General features: G+C 39.0%; 1 protein-coding gene across 14 annotated transcripts in view; it reads left to right on the top strand.

Annotated features, from left to right (window-relative positions):
- ncam1a (neural cell adhesion molecule 1a) overlaps positions 1 to 17,881 on the top strand; it is a 272,082-nt gene that overhangs the window by 239,479 nt on the left and 14,722 nt on the right. For 11 of the 14 annotated variants that reach the window (XM_051402011.1, XM_051402013.1, XM_051402018.1 and 8 more), the window contains 2 exons: positions 443 to 567; positions 1,809 to 1,989. In XM_051402011.1, coding sequence (XP_051257971.1) covers positions 443 to 567; positions 1,809 to 1,989 — 306 coding nt within the window. Of the gene's footprint in view, positions 1 to 442; positions 568 to 1,808; positions 1,990 to 8,446; positions 11,329 to 17,881 lie in introns of those variants that run through there. The other 3 variants (XM_051402023.1, XM_051402024.1, XM_051402025.1) reach the window with 1 other exon arrangement.

The raw sequence follows: 17,881 nt of genomic DNA on the forward strand, positions 1-17,881 counted from the left end.
ATTTGGCTGTGTCGCTGCCAAAATTATCTTGCTTTTGACATGATGTTAGTGGTTTGCGAGCAATGGACCCAATCATCTGCAGGGATTTGATTTTATGATGGAATTGTCATTGTTCTCATCACTTAACAGCTTAGTAGAGCAACGTAACAGCACAAAAACTCACTTTAGGCCAACAAAGCATAAAAGACTTAATCACACTGTGATTATTACCTCCACATCTGCAGAGTCCTCTGATTGCAATGCTTGTTACAGTTTGAAGAAGAAAGAAAAGCATCTTAAAAGAGTGTAGGTTAAACTGGCAATCAACTAAAGTTTAGCTTAGTTAACCTTGAAGACAAAAGCACACACAGTAGAAAGGTTAGAGGAAGAGGCTACGGTTGCTGTTGACGTAGCAACCATATTTATGTCAACTAATCATAATTCATTGTTTTTTTCTGTGTAGGGGAACCCAGTGCCCCCAAACTAGAAGTCAAGTTCCAAAACAAGGGCAGTAGTCTTAAGGTCAACTGGATCGAGCAGGACGATGGCGGTTCCCCCATTAAACATTACCTGGTCAGATACAAGGCTGTGAGTATACTGTGCAAGGAGGTAACTTGGTACCACTTTGCTGTTTTGCTTTTTTTTCCAATTCTTGCAATGGTTTCATAACAATTAGTAAGGAAAAGAGCTTGTAAATGCTCACTAAACCAACTGGAAGCAGGAATACGGTACATTAAGGCACCCTTCCATGTAAGTCAACCTTTGTACTCCTACAATTTGTTCTACAAGTGCCCAAATGTTACCTTGAAACAACAGTATAATCATTTATAGTGTATAGTAAATGAATAGTTTTCATTCGGGGAAGTTGTCAACAGATAGGGCAACACTTTCTCACTCCCAACCTGTTACAATACTGGCACTTAGTCGGTGGCCCTCTGCTTCAAAATATGATGCCAAAGGTACCCCTCGCACTTCATTCCTGGATGCACAGGGCTCCACGGTAAAGTTAGCAAGTTAGGTCAAAGTCCAGTTTGTTTGAGCCAACAAATTCGGACTATTTTGCTCTTTGATACTGCGTCACCTGACTTAGATGGCAGGCGCGCCCAGAAATTATACTAGAGGGAAACCTACAGCGCCATATTTTGAAGCGGAGGGCCACTGACCAAGCTGCAGTATTTGGCAGTGAGACCAGATTGGTAAGGGAAAGTGTAGATAGACGATTCAGAAAGCCATGATCCCTCACTGGTTTCCCACCACTGAATGTTAACAACTTTGCTCAACTGAACACCAAGAACCACTGCCAGGTTTTGAGCCTAGTTTTTATTTAATTTTTTTTTGGGGGGGGGCATATTTTCCCCTGTGACATCTAGCCTCAGTAAGTGTGCAACTTTAACTGTCTTTAGTAACTGTGACAAATATACTTTCAACAATAACATGTACACCTCTGTTCTTGTATGAAAGTAATCTTTCTTGTTATGTTTCGACAAATATTGCATACATCATGTGAGTAACAGCTCTGGAGTTGTTGAAGGGTTTCTTTGTGTTTAATCCAAAGAGATAAAACAGATCATGAGCTTCTTGTCTAACTCTTGGTCCGTAAATACGCTTTCTCAAAATGTTGAAGTGTGCTTTTTACGCATTCCTTTTCATCTTCTGCTAAAAAGGTGCTACAGGTTCCTTTGGGGCTTTAGCTTTGTACCTTGTGAAGTTATTAAAGAACAATGCACTCTTATCTTCGACACAATGAATCACTGTGCCTGTACAGAATGACCACAGTCTCATTTGGTTACCCAGTTTTGAGTTGTGTCCCCTCTACATTCCTTTCTCAGAAGCATGTATCTGACTGGAAACCAGAGATCCGCCTCCCCCATGGCAGTGAGTATGTGGTGCTGAGCGGCCTGGAGTGGAATACAGAGTATGAGGTTCACGTGGTGGCGGAGAATCAGCAGGGCAAGTCAGAGCCTGGCATCCTCTCCTTCAGAACAGCTATAGAGCCCACTACCATCCCAGGTACTATTCCCATCATTTCACCCTGAGCATCCACAGACACACACAGTGCACAAAGGCTTCCACCGTGACCAGAAAGGCTCAATCACTTGGATCCTTGACTATTAAGGTGGCTATTCAAAGCTTGCTGGCTGTAGGGTCTGACATGAATCAACTGGCTCTGTCGGCTGTGTTGGGGAGGTGTGTTGTTTTTTTTCACTGTGGCCTATATTCAGTAGGTTTGAAATGACAAGAGACAGCCCAGTCTCACAAAACTGTGTGAAATGAGCACAAACAAAAAAGCATACAGTGTGTTGCAGTCATGAATAATCAGAAAAGTATATTTCTCCAAGCTGGAAGAATTGCATTACAGCCATATAAATTTGACTTGACATGATCCTCACATGAAAAAGCTTTCATTTAGAAAGTAAACCCTTGTTTACAATTACAAGATTTTCACTACAGCATATTATATGTTTTTTGTAGACTAAAGAGCATTTATAAATGAAGACTGAACATTAAAACCAGGATTAGAATCAGCTCTATGGGCTGAGTAAGTTTAAGAATGCAGGGATTCAAATCCTTGGGTTTCTGTAGCTACTACAACTAGTCTGCTCTAAGGGGATTGAGTGTAGGGGGGAGGAGCACGCAAGTAACTGCAGATGCCAAGTTACAGCTGCCCGGAAGAAAAATAAGCAGCACCTGTCTTTTGACCACGATGAGATGATGACAGAGCAAAACCCAGGACAAGAGGCAGCCTTCAGCGAAAATCCCTGGCCACATCTGGCCAGACTTTTTAATACCAAAATCTAAAAAAGAAACAACAGTTACATGACAAAGGGCACAACAACCTCCTGAAAAACATCCCAAAAAACATCCTGAAACCAACCCCCGCAAACACATTCTGTAGGTGAAAATGTAGTTAAACTTTTTTTCAAATGGTAATTTTCAGCGTTTCAGTGTAAGACATTTTTTATGAGAGTAATTGTACTTTTACTTAAAGTAAAGATTCTCAGTACTCCCCCACCATTGCTGACAAGTCAAACTTTCATGTCAGTAAAAATAGAGAAGTTGTGACTTGAAGCTGGGTCATTGGAAGTTTATTTTCCTTTTAGCTCTGGCTTCTACTCTCTTTCTTTCCAGCTACGTCTCCTCCACCTAATCCTTTCCTTTTTGAGACGTATATTTTTCTGTTTTTTTTTTTTCATGCACAGAGCTCCTTATTTGCACTTTAAAACATTGTGCTCACTTCACAAAATTTTCCAGGCCAGGCTGCACAAGATCAACAATAACTATTGAATCCATATGAAGAGCAGAGGCGTATTCGCTGTGTGTTTTTTTCTTTTCCTTGATGCTCTGCTGCTACAGATAAAACTCAGCATCATGGCACTCTGCTCTCCTGGTCTTCAGTCGCTCCTATAAGGCAGCTGTTACTGCTCAAGTTCAGTGAGCAATAAAGTCGGAGCAGATATCAGTCAGACCCAGAGCATTTTGTCCAGTTTATAGCAAATATTTTTCTACCCAGGTGGTCACGGTCGGCCTTTTGCTCTGTTGTTGTGTTGTGTATGAGGTGCACATTTTAACTTGGGCTGCTTCCCCATTGCACTATACCTGAGCTACAAAACAGGTGACACTTCTTTCTCATCCAACTATCTTTTTTATCTCCTATTGAAAACGAACTCTGTCAGGTTTTCATTCTCTCTGCATCATCATTTTCTCCATCCTCACCTCAGCTTCAGGGTTTTCTTGCCAGTCCATTTCCCTCACAAAAGGGATCTCAATTGTTAAATATGTTCCCTTTCAACTGTCAAGTGAACGTCAAGGAATATGACAAAAAAATTACACCAAAATTACAAACTAAATTCTAAGCAAAATAGGTCTTTCGGGGGTCAGACTATGAGAAGAAATTAGAGTAAAATGAATCTTTACTGATGTAGCATTGGGAATGCATAATGTTTAATTCAATTCAATTCAATTTTATTTGTATAGCGCCAATTCATAACAGAAGTTATCTCAGGACACTTTTCAAATAGAGTAGGTCTAGACCGAACTCTTTAAAACATTAATTACAGAGACCCAACAGTACCACCATGAGCAAGCACTTGGCAACAAGGGCAAGGAAAAACTGCCTGTTAAAAGGCAGAAACCTAGGACAGATCCTCCAGCTCTAGGTGGGTGGTCGTCTGTCTCGACCAGTTGGGGTGAGAGAGAGGGAGAGAGACAGAGAGAGAGAGACACACAGACAGACACACAGACAGACGCACAGTAACAACAGTATTGGCAATGGAAATCTAGCAGGACCATGGCAGGAGGCTCCACCAGGATCTATAAGAACCTGTGAGACGAGAAAGCACAAGAACTCCGGGGAAGAAGTGAAGTTAGTAACATGCATTAATGGAACATGAATGAGTGCAGAAAGAGAGAGGAAGAGAGGAACTCAGTGCACCATGGGAAAACCCCCTGATAGTCTAGGCCTATAGCAGCATAACTAAGGGATGGTTCAGGACTCACCTGATCCAGCCCTAACTATAAGCTTTATCAAAGAGGAATGTCTTAAGCCTTCTCTTAAATGTGGAGAGGGTGTCTGCCTCCTGAACCACAACTGGAAGCTGGTTCCATAGGAGAGGAGCCTACGTGGTAAATTGAGGTTTATTTACCATTGTTCCATGCTTTCTAAGCTAAGTAATGCCCGTAATATTCTAGACACTATATATATATATATTGTTTTTTCACTTAAAGAGCATGGTGAAACTGTGACGGATACTTTAGTATGTTAGAAAAATAACATTCCTGGAGGTGGTGGAATTGTTTCAGAATGGCTCGTAAGTGCTTATAATTAGTTTAACTAATTTGTTTCCAACACATGGGTGCATTTGTGGAAGAAAACAGCAAAATAAGCTACAATTAGAGTTAAGTGAAAGCAAGACAGAAAACCTGGTAAAACTTGCAATATATTCTCAATATTCTAATGATGCCCCTAAATCCCCAAACTGATCCACAGCTGAAAATGATCCACAGCAGATGCTGTATTCACTCCTGCTTGAATAATACTTGCTAAACACTACTGTGCCCAGGTGTTTTAGAAAATGTATGAACCTTTTTTTTTTTTTTTTAATGAAACTATATATTTGTGAGCTGTTTTTAACAGTCCAGTGTGTAAAATCTAGGAGGCTCTATTGGCCTATCGCCTCCTGCGATGTTGAACAGCTATGTTTCTACAGTACCCCAGAATGGACAAATTAAACTCTGCTTCTAGACAAGGCGGCCACCATAGTTTCTCCTATACTCTTGAAAGGCGAGCAGTATTCAGTTGGATGCAATGTGCAACTTTACCTCTAGATGCCACTTTACTTTAAATATTTACATCTTCAACAGAAAGTTTAGAGCCAAAATAAAACATTTGAGTTTTGTTTTTGTTGACAATAAGAAAATATAAAATAACACCAGCTCTAGCCTTTAAACAGTGGAAAGGTTGCGAAAAGTGTTTTCCCCCTCTCCCAGTGTAGATAGACCAATTAGTAGGATGTGATCCCTCACTGGTGGTCTCACCAGCGAACATGCAAGGAAAAGAAAACTTGAAATACATTCCCATCTTTTTTTCAACATCCTCACTTCTTTTTATTCCCTCCATCAGCCTCTCTCTCTCTCTCTCTCTCTCTCTCTCTCTCTCTTCCACTGCCAGGTTTAGTGGGTCTCACAGTTCAGGGTCCATGACTGACCTGAATATACAGTGTGCGGCCTAGTTAGGTGGGGAAGCAGCCCTGACAGTCTTTGCATGGTGCCACCTCCAACTGGATTAATTTTGTCTTTTCTTAACTGGAGACCCTAAAAGGCACCGGCTGCCAGTGCATGGCCCATAAAGAAACCAGTTATTTTCTTTTTCATGCGCTTGCTGGGCAACAGCCATATAGCAGTGGGAGGTTTGGATCATTTATAATACCACCAGAGCAGAAGTTCACATGGGCTTCATCCAAGTCAGTCCCATTTTAATTCCCATAATTACTTTAATTTAATTTTTTTGTTTTGGGATGTTTAGTATTGCTTCCAAGTTTCTGTTGTTTTTATTTATTCTTCCCTTCAAGGCACGTGGGAAATTGAGGTTTATTTTTAGCTATAACATCTGCATTTAATTTCAGTATGTTTCACAGCTGTTCTTGGCTTAAAGCAGCTGCTGTTTTGCAAATATATAGTGGCTATGTGCACTTAATTGGCACTGTGACGCAAATTGTGCATGCAGGGTTGATTCAAGGTTGAGTTTCAATCGGTTTTATTTTTTATTTTTTTTCAAACACATGCTCAGAAAGCCGTCACACACACACAAAATGCAAAAATCATATTGAAAAAAGGGATTTTAGTGTACTTCAGAAGAAAGGATCTCTGAAACATCTCAGTGTTAAGTTACCTCCTCTCTGGGAAAATGAATCTATTTAATCTGTTGTGTCAAAAACCTTTATATAATTTGGCTTGTGTAACTGTTCTCTGCAGGTACAGCTGGGCAGCATTTGCATGCCACAGAAGGCAAAATGCTGCCCAGCTGAAGAGAGATAAAACATCATCATAATTTTCATGCCAAAACGCGTTGTTCAAAATAAATACAGTCTTTGTAAATTTGCTAATACAGACACAAAAGTAGTTGTGTTGACAACTGATCCATCCAAATCTCCCCAGCTAAGGTTGACATTGGAGTAAAAACTACAAAAAAAAAAACAGCTATTAACTTTTGCAGTTTTGATAACATTCATTCATCCATGTCATGGACTTGACCTTCATAACCAGCTTCTGTTTTGGATGTGTGGTTTTGCATGGGCCGTTCTCCCTGCGTTGACCAGTGGTGTAATGGTAGCTGCAGAAGTGGCTCTACTGTGAATAATGCCCCGCCCTCTCCTTTCTACATGTGCACACATTCCCACCAACCATCTGTCTGCTGAAGTACTCTACCACAGTAATAGATGTCTTAGAAGTGCTTGTAGTACCGAAGAATTGTATGAACAAGACAGGTGTTTTTTTATTAAACACAAAAGAGCTTCCACATTTGTTCAACAAAACAGTTTTTTTCTCTGCTCTTTTGTCACACCCATGTGTCCAACATTGTCTCCTAAAAATGTCTTTTATATTCCACCACATTGCAATAGCAAATAGGTTTTGAAGGAAACATAAAGCCGCCTGGATTACAGTTAGATCAGCATAATGAGGAAATGTTTCTAATGAGCGCATCTGCAAAGTTGCAAAATGTAAATCATAAAACAAAATGAACCTAATTTATGAACAGAGTGCTGCTATTTTGTCAGTAATAGGTGAATATTCCCTGTTACAGTTTGACCAAACGCGTTCATCAGAATAAAACCCATATCTCACAATTACAAGATTTCTTTCTGATGATGCTAGAAATACTGCATTAAAAAACAAACTATTTGCATAATTGCCTGAAGATTTGGAAATAAAAACAATGTATTTATTTCTTATGCCACCTTAGATATGTCTATTCAGGTTATATTGCTTAAAATATCTTCATTTGGTTGCTTTTTCAAGAAAATATAGATATGTGATGGCTTGTGATTAAATCACCATATATTTCTGCCATGCCACCCCATGAATATTTCTCCTGGCCCGACCCTGCCAGCTCCACTATTCTGCATGCTTCGAAGGGAGCTGCTGATTGGATATTGAAGTTACTGTTTTTGATTCAGTCAATATACCAGCATTTGACTCACTCTTCCAAAGACACATAACACAATCTAGAGGCCCTTTTCTGTCCATAGTTTCTCCGTTAATTACCTAATGGGTGAATTAATGAGGCTTTTGGACCAGGTTTACGCATCAGTGGCAAGTAAGCATATACTTGCATTTATCTTACATTACACCACTGGCCATTACGAATGAGAGATAATAGCCTGAACTCTTGTGGATGAGTCTCGCATCCCGATTGTCATCTATCTTATCCTAAACTCTGCCACTAATCTGCACCATGACTGATTTAAAAACTCTCCTTGTTTCTACTGAACCTTAAAGCAGAGAGGTTGGACTGCCGTGTCTTTGAAATGTCTTCCTTTCTGTTGTCATCCCCCATTACCTTCATTTCTGTGACCCTCCATCCATGCCTGCCACGCACCATGTGTCATTTGCCGTGCTACTAACATGCTATGACTTCTTTTTACTTTGATCCTCTAACTTAGACTCCCTTTTTTATTCCTCAGTTCAGTCTCTAATAACCTTTCAGACTTGTATTTCTGTATTTCTGACCTTATTTTTCTATCTCTCTCCCTCTTTTCCCTCTTTCTCTCCTGCTTCCCTTTTCTCCGTGTCCTTTTCCTGTCTTCATGTGTGATCTTCTTGGGCACCTATGGACCATGACATTGCCATGCACACAAATTTATTTCTCTGTTTTTGTTTTCTTGTCACACTTTACTGCTATGGTTATCACTCAAAATACTCTGATGTGCATATTAAAATATTTATTTGTCTGGTTGGTCGATAACCTCAGCTACCCTTGGTTGCCGATGTGTGACGTACAGTCTGGCAGCCCTCCTGCTGTCTGTGCTGACTGTGCTCTGGCTCTCATAAACTGATTTCGTTTAAGGAGAAAGAGGATAGTCTGACCCTTTGAAATCTTTGGGCCCAGTCTCCTTTGCTTTCTATGCCTTTGACCCTTGTGCAGCCACACACAAGATAAAAAAAGATGAAGAGTCAAGACATTGGTTTCATGACGTTATTACAGGGTGCTCAGTACTTGCATCATTCTCAAATTTTGGGGATTTAAATTCTGTTAATATTTTGTTTTCATCTGTTTTCATGCTGTAAATGAATAGATTCAGAAAGGGAAAATTGGAGGGGTTTGTCAATGGTAGAAGTTGGACTTGGGTGCTCTGTTGAGATACATTGTAGACAAAGTGTTGCCGCTTTGTTTTAGATACGATTAGTAACACATTCATAATGCCTTAATGTGATCTTTAGAGGGGTGATGAAAAGAATAATTATCCTACACTGTCTGATTATGTGTCTACAATGTGCTAACCAGAAATGGCAATTGTAAAGAGACTTTTATTTTGGAATTTATTGCCTATTAAACAGACACATCATTCCACTGCTATGTCACAAATGACATAAAAGCATGAACACTGCATGAAAGCTGACACAAGGCATGATCCAGTATTCATGAATGTGCTATGCAGCTGCTTTGAAGCTCCCCAGTCAAGCATTATGAATGTGTTAACTGAAGAGAACAAATGCTGTGCCTAATTTCTGTTCTTTGGATACGAGCTTGAAATGTCCTGCCGTACAAAATGAGGAGAGATAACATTTGCAGAAAATTTTAGTATTGGTTATGGTCAGAGTATTCATTTTTCAAGACAATTTATTACTTTTCGACATTATAATATGCTCACTTTCAAATGCATTATTATGTAATCGCCTTGTTAGGAAAGAACATAAAGTTGTGCAGAAGAAACTAATCATGTTTTGTGACAAAGTGTACATACTCTTTTCAAACTGACCTTCAAAAAAACCTACAAGAAATCAGCTGTTTTTGATGGTTCATGTTCTCTTTTTACCTGAAAGCAGAGAAATGTCTAAAAAACATAAATGCAACAGCTGTTAAACACTAAACATTTCATTTTCAATAATGTGAAATTATTCTATTCTCTGAGACATTTTTGTAAGTACATATCAGTGTATTTCCATGTAACCATTGTAGGGTTGAAATAAATTGTGTTTCTTTTTCTTTCATGAAAGTAATGGCTTTCTGAAACTTTAGCGACTAAAAAGTTGTACTGACTGTTTAAGGCCTGGATTGTGAAGCTGATTTTAGACCTTTTTTTCCTCTGGAGCTTTAACAAAAATGTCTGTATTCTGCATTCAGTGTTGCATTTCACCACACACGACTGTTAAACCCAGATGTTGAAAGACTAGAAGCCTGGCTACAGCCTAATCAAAGAGGATAGGCAACAATATGCATTTTGAACAAAAAATGAACAAATGGTAAACAGTAGAGGCTTTGCAGTTATACACAACCTTCTAACTCCAGGCTACCTCAGCTTCTGTTACTCAGTTTGTTTCTGCATAGAGGGTTTCTTTTCTAAAAAAAAAAAAAAACAGTCTTCTGTTAAAATCCACCATTTGCTAATAGAATGTGAGTTTAACAAAGTTTAACAAATTGTCTTTGTTAGCAACAAAAGCAGCAGCTACTTTTGAGCACTATTAAAACCTGGTGGGAGTTGTAGTTTTTAAATGATCATGACAAAATCTTTATCAAAATGGGGAGTTGTTAAAATTGTATCTAAAATTACACTAGTAGATGCATTTTAGCTTTTAATATACAGCGGAAACGGTTATGATATCACGTTTTTGCCTTTTGAGGGAAAGAAACCAACTGTGCAAAAAATACAGCTTCAGGGCAGAAGCTTGCAATAGTAAGCTTTTGCTAACTAGCTAACTATCCAACGGCTAATCTAGCGCAAAATAGATATTCATTTTAATATCCAATTAGTTAAACATACGAGAAAATCAGGATGTGTGACATGACAGTGATGGCTTGTTGAGCAGATTATTGGTCTAGCTAGCTAACAAGCTAATATGATTGAAGCATTAAATCAGAGCAATTAACTACAAATGCTACTGCAACAGGTCCTCCAAACTAAACTACAAAATACATTATTTGTAATTGCCTTCCCAAACGACCACCCGTATTGGCAGGATGACATTGTTTTACAGTAGCTTTAAAATGATGATTCTTATTAGCATTTACTGATCTGTCTGAAGTGCTTTGGTTAGGGTCACTGAGAGATTGTGTTTTGGGTCTAAAAAACACTTAGTTAATGTAGGGGAACCTTCGTCATCATGGTTAAATAATAATTACTTGGTTAAGGTTAGGGAACGATCTCAGTGTTGGTCAGTATCTGTTGGTAGGAGGCAGGAAGTACGGCATTCCTCGGTGTTAAAATCAAATAGTCAACCAATAGCCTGCAGTGCATCCACCTTGACCTCCAGAGTTCAACCTTTGATACTGCGACTACATGTAATTTTAGCCATTTGATCAAACAGCTGCTTCTGTCGTTTTTCTTTGGATGCTATTGAGGTGGTTGAGCAATACATTTAAAAATGTATAAAGCTCCTCTTTAACGGTGGTGACCCAGAGCTGGAGATCTAAAAAATGTTCATCAGGGCGTAGGTCACTCAAAGCCTCCGTACAGTTCCCATTTGTTCAACATTTGTTCCACACTCTGCTCCACAACTCATTAAAGTCCTACAGAGTTATGAGAGGTGAGAGGACGCGATGCATAAGAGACTAGAATCACCTACGGCCATGATCAACAACAGTTCAATGTGAGACAATTAATAAAGCATTGATACATTTTCAGTAATCAGACAGATGTGAATGGTGATTGTTTTCTCTGTCTCGGTAATGAAAACATTGGAGAGCCTGCATTATGGAGACCAGGACTTTTTCTTTCAAGGCCAAAGTCCTTCAGATATAAGTCAGTTATTGAGCTGGATTTTCAGCAGAAAACTTCCAAATGATATGGTGTAGATGAGATTCTCTTGTACTTCAGCATTGAAATACAGAACATATAGTATCATTCAGTATTTTACAAAAGATTTTTTTTTTTGTTGCCATTGCCTATTTGATATGTTCTCATGGGTTTGAAGTGTTTAAACCAAGCATACCATGTACTCAACTAACCATTTGAAAAAAACAGAAACTTCTGAAGCGCTATCATTCTGTGGCAAAGAGCACTTGATTTCCAAATAGGCAAATGTCAAAAGGATTCTCCTTCTGATTTGTAACCTTTAAATGTTGTTGGTTTTTTTTTTGTTTGGTTTTTTTTGTTTTTTTAGGAAATTCTGAGGTGAATGTAGCTCAAGAGGCTCTCTTCCTATGACTTAGGATGTAGAAGCACCATAAAACCTGCTTGCTTGCTTCAGCCTCATATACCTGGACGTAGAATAACATTGATATGTGGAAAAGCCCTGTTTCCCCAAACAGGAACGAGAAGGCAGATAAAGAATTATATTGGTAGTTTCCTTTGGGCAGTTCTCATGTCTGAAAAATAGCTGGCCGGCCTTCCTTCCTTCCTGGGTTGGAATCTAAAATGAGACTTGTATTCCTTCAGTTTATTGTCCCTGGCACTGCTGTTTAATCTCAACTAAGTTCTGTCACACGGATAATAAGAGCTTACGACACCCTTGAGGTGTTCTTTGTCACTTGTTGGTCCCTCATGTTGTTCATCAGTGCCTACTGAGTAATGATAGGGCTGATCAGTGCTGAGTGATTTTCATTTTTGCTAATCAGGACCTTCATCTAAGTGTGTGCATCAGACTTACTTGCATTGCATATAAACAGAATATTTCTCTTCCCTGAAGCAAATGGTGCAGTCGCCCGCTGCATACAGACTACAGCGAGAGCTGCAGTTACTGTTCAGGAATTTAAGATTTATTCGCTTTGCATAGCCTAAAACATGATTCATTCTCTGTTTGTTAGCTTGACGTGATTAATGAGATGTTCATGGATAGAATCAATTAAAATCAAATCAGCAGATTTGTATAGGAAATTAAGCAAGCTTTGTTTATTTCGATATCTAGAAATGTTCTTCCTCTGTTTCTCATGTCTTTATATTCTTAATTGTCATTTTCCACAACTTGTTTTTTTATTACAGAAGACTACATGTTGTTTTTGTTTTGTAATCAGATGGGGATCATTCTGACTGAGGGATTTTGTATTCAGCAAAAGCATAAAACAATCAAAACCTGCAGTCTGTTTAACAATATTGTCACTCTGTATTAAATTAGATGTAATATAGTTCAACTTTTTCCTAATGCTTCATTCCTTCATCCTCTACTTCATGAATATGAGTCAGCAATTCATATCTTTTCAAGCCAATATACACATCAGTTCGCAGTGCCTGTTGCCTCACGAGTAACTGAAATCTTCATTTAAATGCTTGAAATCCCATCCAGCCACACACTTTCCTTCCCGCATGAAGAGTTTCCAAAGATCTAATCAGTCAGAGTGGGAGTCAGTTGTCAGCATCACTCTGCTTTCCTGTGCCCAAAAAGGAAAACGGAATCTGAAGCTCATGTTATTTTAATGGTGGTGCAGTGCCACACTGTGGCAGAGCTCTGATGGGGGAACACAAACATGGGAATTATTGAAGAAACTATTGAAGAAGCCAAATAAGGTCAATGCAACAGCCAGATAAAGAAGAGTAACAGATGGAAAAATAGAACCAAAGAACAAAGGGAAAACAATGAAATAATAATTGTAGTAAAATAACAGTTGGGCTTGAAATAAATATTCTCAGCTAACTGGACTGCAAATTCATTTTTAACATGTTTTGGTCTATTTACAATTCCCTACACCAATTTGAAATCATTATATAGTTAAATCCTAGATGGATTTCCTCCTTATATTTTCCAAATATAGAGAAAAGGTTTTTTCCAGACTTCATCCCAGTATAACATATATAATCTGTATTTACTTGCTCCAATTTATAAACTCTATGAACATTGCACTGTGAATCTGTTAAATATTCAAGTTCAAGTGAAATGAAACTATTCACTAGACTGGCATCGATGATGTTTTAAAGAGGCTTCAACAGTGACTGGCTCTGGGTGAGTCCCAGAATGTTAACCCCGTCAGGGTTTAAACATTCACACCAGAGTTTTTGAGGGCCTTTTTAATTTCTTCTTTATAACCTCAGTAACACATAATATGAAATGCCTGCTATACTACCACTATAGTACATAGTTTGTACAATTATTGCAGTGTAGAATTTGGACCCAGCATTATGTGTGGTTGTGCGTTTCTTGTAACCCAGGTCATGCCTTCGACCGCTTGGCGGGGTGTCTGGATGTGTTGGAGAAAGGCGGTGGCAGTGATGTAGAGGGGTCCTCTCTTCAGTGAGGGCTGCTCTCAAGATTTACACCTCAGTCAAACCATGTTTCCTCTCTGCCAACGATTTAAACCTATAAGTCCTTAAAATGGTGTTTTTTAAATCCAGTGTACTGTTCCTACTACAGCATTTACACAAACAGCTGCAGCACATTCTAACTACTAAAAGCCTGCGAGAAAAGCAATGTTTTAAGCTTTTAAAAGACGATACAGTTGCAGCAGGTTTCAGGTCATCAGGCAGTTTGTCCCAGTGACTAAACGCACCTTCACCTGATTTAGATTTAATTCTAGCACATTCAGGAGACTCATGCTTGATGAGCTGAGAGATCTGGTTGTTCAAGACCTTTATTTGTTCCTCAGGGGCAATTGGTTTGCTGCAGTACCAATAAAAAACTACAACAGACACACAGAAGCAAAAAAAAAGCCATACATATATTATTACACATAGTAAAAAACACATAAATACAGGGGTAAACGCTCAAGTACAAAGTTACAATATTGGTAAAAGAAAAGGCATAAACAGATGGTGTTGGAGGTGTGCTGATGGCACCCCGTTGGTTGGGGTATAGTGAGTGAGCAAAACTGTTTCTTCACCATGTTTGCTCCTCTACAATGTGTTGTGCCATGCATTTGGGGTTTTTTGGTCTCCGCAGTACACAAATACAATCCTCACTGCCCTTCAGATCAGGGAGAATGTTCTGATGTTTCACCCTCAGGTGAAATAAGCGTTGCCTCACGCACAATGTCTTTAACACTACTTCTCCAGTCTAATGTATTGTTCCATTTAGATTTGACCATGTAATTTATGGCCGCACCAGTCAATGTATTGAACATTACTTTATACCCATGTCCCTTGAATTCAGCCTGGTATATGTGGTGTCTTTAGAAATAATAAATTTCTGTGTTTGAAATAAAAGGAGTTTGTAAAGAAAGGATCACCGCAGAGTTAGAGAGGTTAAATCTAAATCTACCAAGTTTGTATGCATTCCATTTAAATAAGTAGCCAATATTTGAATGCATTTTCAAGTGCTATAATGACATGTAAATTAACTGCCAATATAAAGGCTTTCCATCAGTGTACTAGCAAACAAGCCTGGCAGATTGTCTATGCTGGACAGTGACCAGGTATTGATTTCTCAGGTATTCGTGGTTTCCAGTGGAATTGAGGCTTATCACATGCCGTCTGTTATTAGCAGTCTTCTGGGGAACTGGCTCAGTACTGTACCTGACAAGCCTGTAAAGAGAAATGTTTGTGTAGTCCATCCTGACATGTAGATTTGTGGTTTTTCCCTCAGTGAGAGAACTCTGTGAGGAAACCCCCCGCGGCACTGAATACATGCCACATGATTTATTGTGCCTGTTAAAATGCAAATGAAGCAATGGGTAGAGGAAAAACAAGTGTTTTCTGCAACACTGTAGTCACCTATAAGTACACAGAGCTGTGGCACACTCCTGCTATTTTGATCACAGCCATCAAGAGAAACACAAGGAATGCACACTACAGTGCAGCCAAGGAGAGGAAGATAGTGAAATAAATGAAATGTCTAGAAACTGACCATGGGCTGTGCTTTCACTTGAAAATTTATCTGTCATAAAAGTGCAGTAAACACAAACGTAACATGTTCTGAGAGGCGTACAAAATCATTTAAAAAGAAATATTATCAATCATTGCAAAGCCTGTGCTACAGAGGCTGTCTGTGAGGTTTTTAAAAAGTGCAACTGAATGTGCCACTGTAGAGCAAGCGTGTGCAGGAAGAAGTCTATTTTAAAGTTTTAAGACCGAATATGTGTCAACAAGACTGTCCCACTTCAAAGTCCCAGAGAACTGTGGCCATCATTTGGCCTAATTTGTGTCAGTTTCCTGTTTAATGGTGCGTTCCAGGGCACTGCTTGTTGACTCGTAAAGTCTGGAGATTTTACATGTCAGTGGTAAATATGTCACATAAACTGGACCAAAGTAATTGCAGGATGTAAATAATGGAAACCAACTTTGCGGCCTGGACATTTGGCTGTTTAAAGCAGATAATATGGGAGAAATCATGTGATCAAGTGAAATGTCAACTCATAAATGTAAACTTCAGTAATGGATCAGTGGTGTTAACGGTTAGGTGTGGTTTTATGTGATTGGAGGGGTTAGCCGGTTGCCATTAATGACAGTTTATTGGATAAATGTGCGTGTTTAGTGCAGAATGCTTTCATAATCTACAGGCAGAGAAATTAGATCTATAGATACTCAAAAATGTTCTTTTTTAAAATATATATGACAGATGCCATGGCATAGCAGAACCATGAGGGATCAGATCTTGAAAATGTAATGTTTATGTCACTGGGTCTTTATTCATGATCATTCTACTCTTGATTATACGTGTAACGTTGCACCATGTGCACCAGTGACAGTGTAACAGCACACATGCTGCTTTGCAATCTGGTCCGTGGAAGTAATTCTTGGTAGAGAAACTCCTTCTGTTCTATGATGAATTTCTCTTTATGCAATCAATCAACAGCATAAAGTGGCAGCTCTAGACACCCTTGCACATAAATTTGGAGGAGCTGACGCTAAATCCTGATGCTTATGGCTGATGGTTTAGATCAAAGTCGGTTGTTGCTGCAGGAACTATATCTTGATATCTTGATGTGACATTACATTGTCTACATTTCTCCTATTATCTGTGATAACACCATTAAACAACAAAATGGGCACTGAATTGCAAGGTACAGTTTTCACTACAATACTAATGTCTTTTTCATTCATTTTTTACTAAGCTTTTACAATAGGCTGCAGGCTATGGTGAGGCCATTATACATATGGGTTCACACTGTTGGCCCAGTCTTACAGAACTGCAAAACACATTTGCATTTTCTATTTCCTGCTCCTTAACCCTATCTTCAGGGACGTGGTTATAATCAGTGTACATAAACTTACAGATGGCCCCCAAACTTTTATGTTCTTTCATGGGACAACATCAAGGTGACTCTGAAAAGCATACCACCCATCACTACTCAAAGACTCAAAAGGCACCCAGCAGCACAATGTGGGTAAGTTGAGAAAGATTCAACTTTATGCAAATGTCCTCTGACAAATAGGCGACAACCTGGTGACAAACATTTGTGCTCATTTTGATTTCCTCATCAAACGGAAATGGTTGTTTTCTACTCTGCTCAACTATGAAAAAGTACTTCAAACATAAGGTTTGTTATCCATAACCTCCCAATCCTCCACCATATAACAACCTGTTCTCATCGCACAGCCATCAACATCAGCTATCGACATCAGCGCAAGTTGTGATGCTCTCGTTTTAAGTTTTGGCAAATAATTATTCAAGAAAAATACTCCAATTAATCACTTTATGAACTACTGACAGTTGATGAACTGACTGAGTTGGATTCTGTTTGAATCCTCTGCTGATATTTTGTGTGCTAAGATGCACTCGCAGTTTGCATGCAACGATGGCAGTGTGGCTACCATCTATTAGTCCGGGTTTGTAGAAATGTCATCAAATGCCAAAAATGAAAGATGAGCGCTGAGAAAGCCGTTCTTGAAATGCAAAGCCGGAAAGGCTGAGCTGCCTTGGACCTCCAAATCCTGTTTATTCCATCCTGTCTATAAACTGCATGCGCATTTGTTTATGTCGAATAATCTGTGGGAGAAAATAACCTGCATTTGTGCTTCGCCCCACAAAGTGGAATTATAAATGTGATGACTGCTTGCATATGTTGAGATAAACAGCTGCTCAGATAACCCTTTTTAACCTTTACGTTTCCAAAGAAAGTTGCGAAAAAGAAGGATTCAATGGGAAATTGTACAGAAACTGTTAGTTTGTTAACTCTCTTTGTTGGGTATACAAAAGCTGTGAGTGGAGGACTGTCCTATGAACCACATCCTCTATATCACCTTCAATGAAAAAATCTGTTATGAGTTTGGTTTTCCTTTGATGTATTCCCCGCTGATAGACTGTAATTGTAATTTATATTCATTCCAGTTCTTTGCCTCTGAACTCCGGTAAGAAGATGGCTGCTTGCAAACATTCCTTT

This window comes from Dicentrarchus labrax, unplaced genomic scaffold (assembly GCF_905237075.1).
Source record: "Dicentrarchus labrax unplaced genomic scaffold, dlabrax2021, whole genome shotgun sequence".
NCBI classification, from domain to species: Eukaryota; Metazoa; Chordata; class Actinopteri; family Moronidae; genus Dicentrarchus; species Dicentrarchus labrax.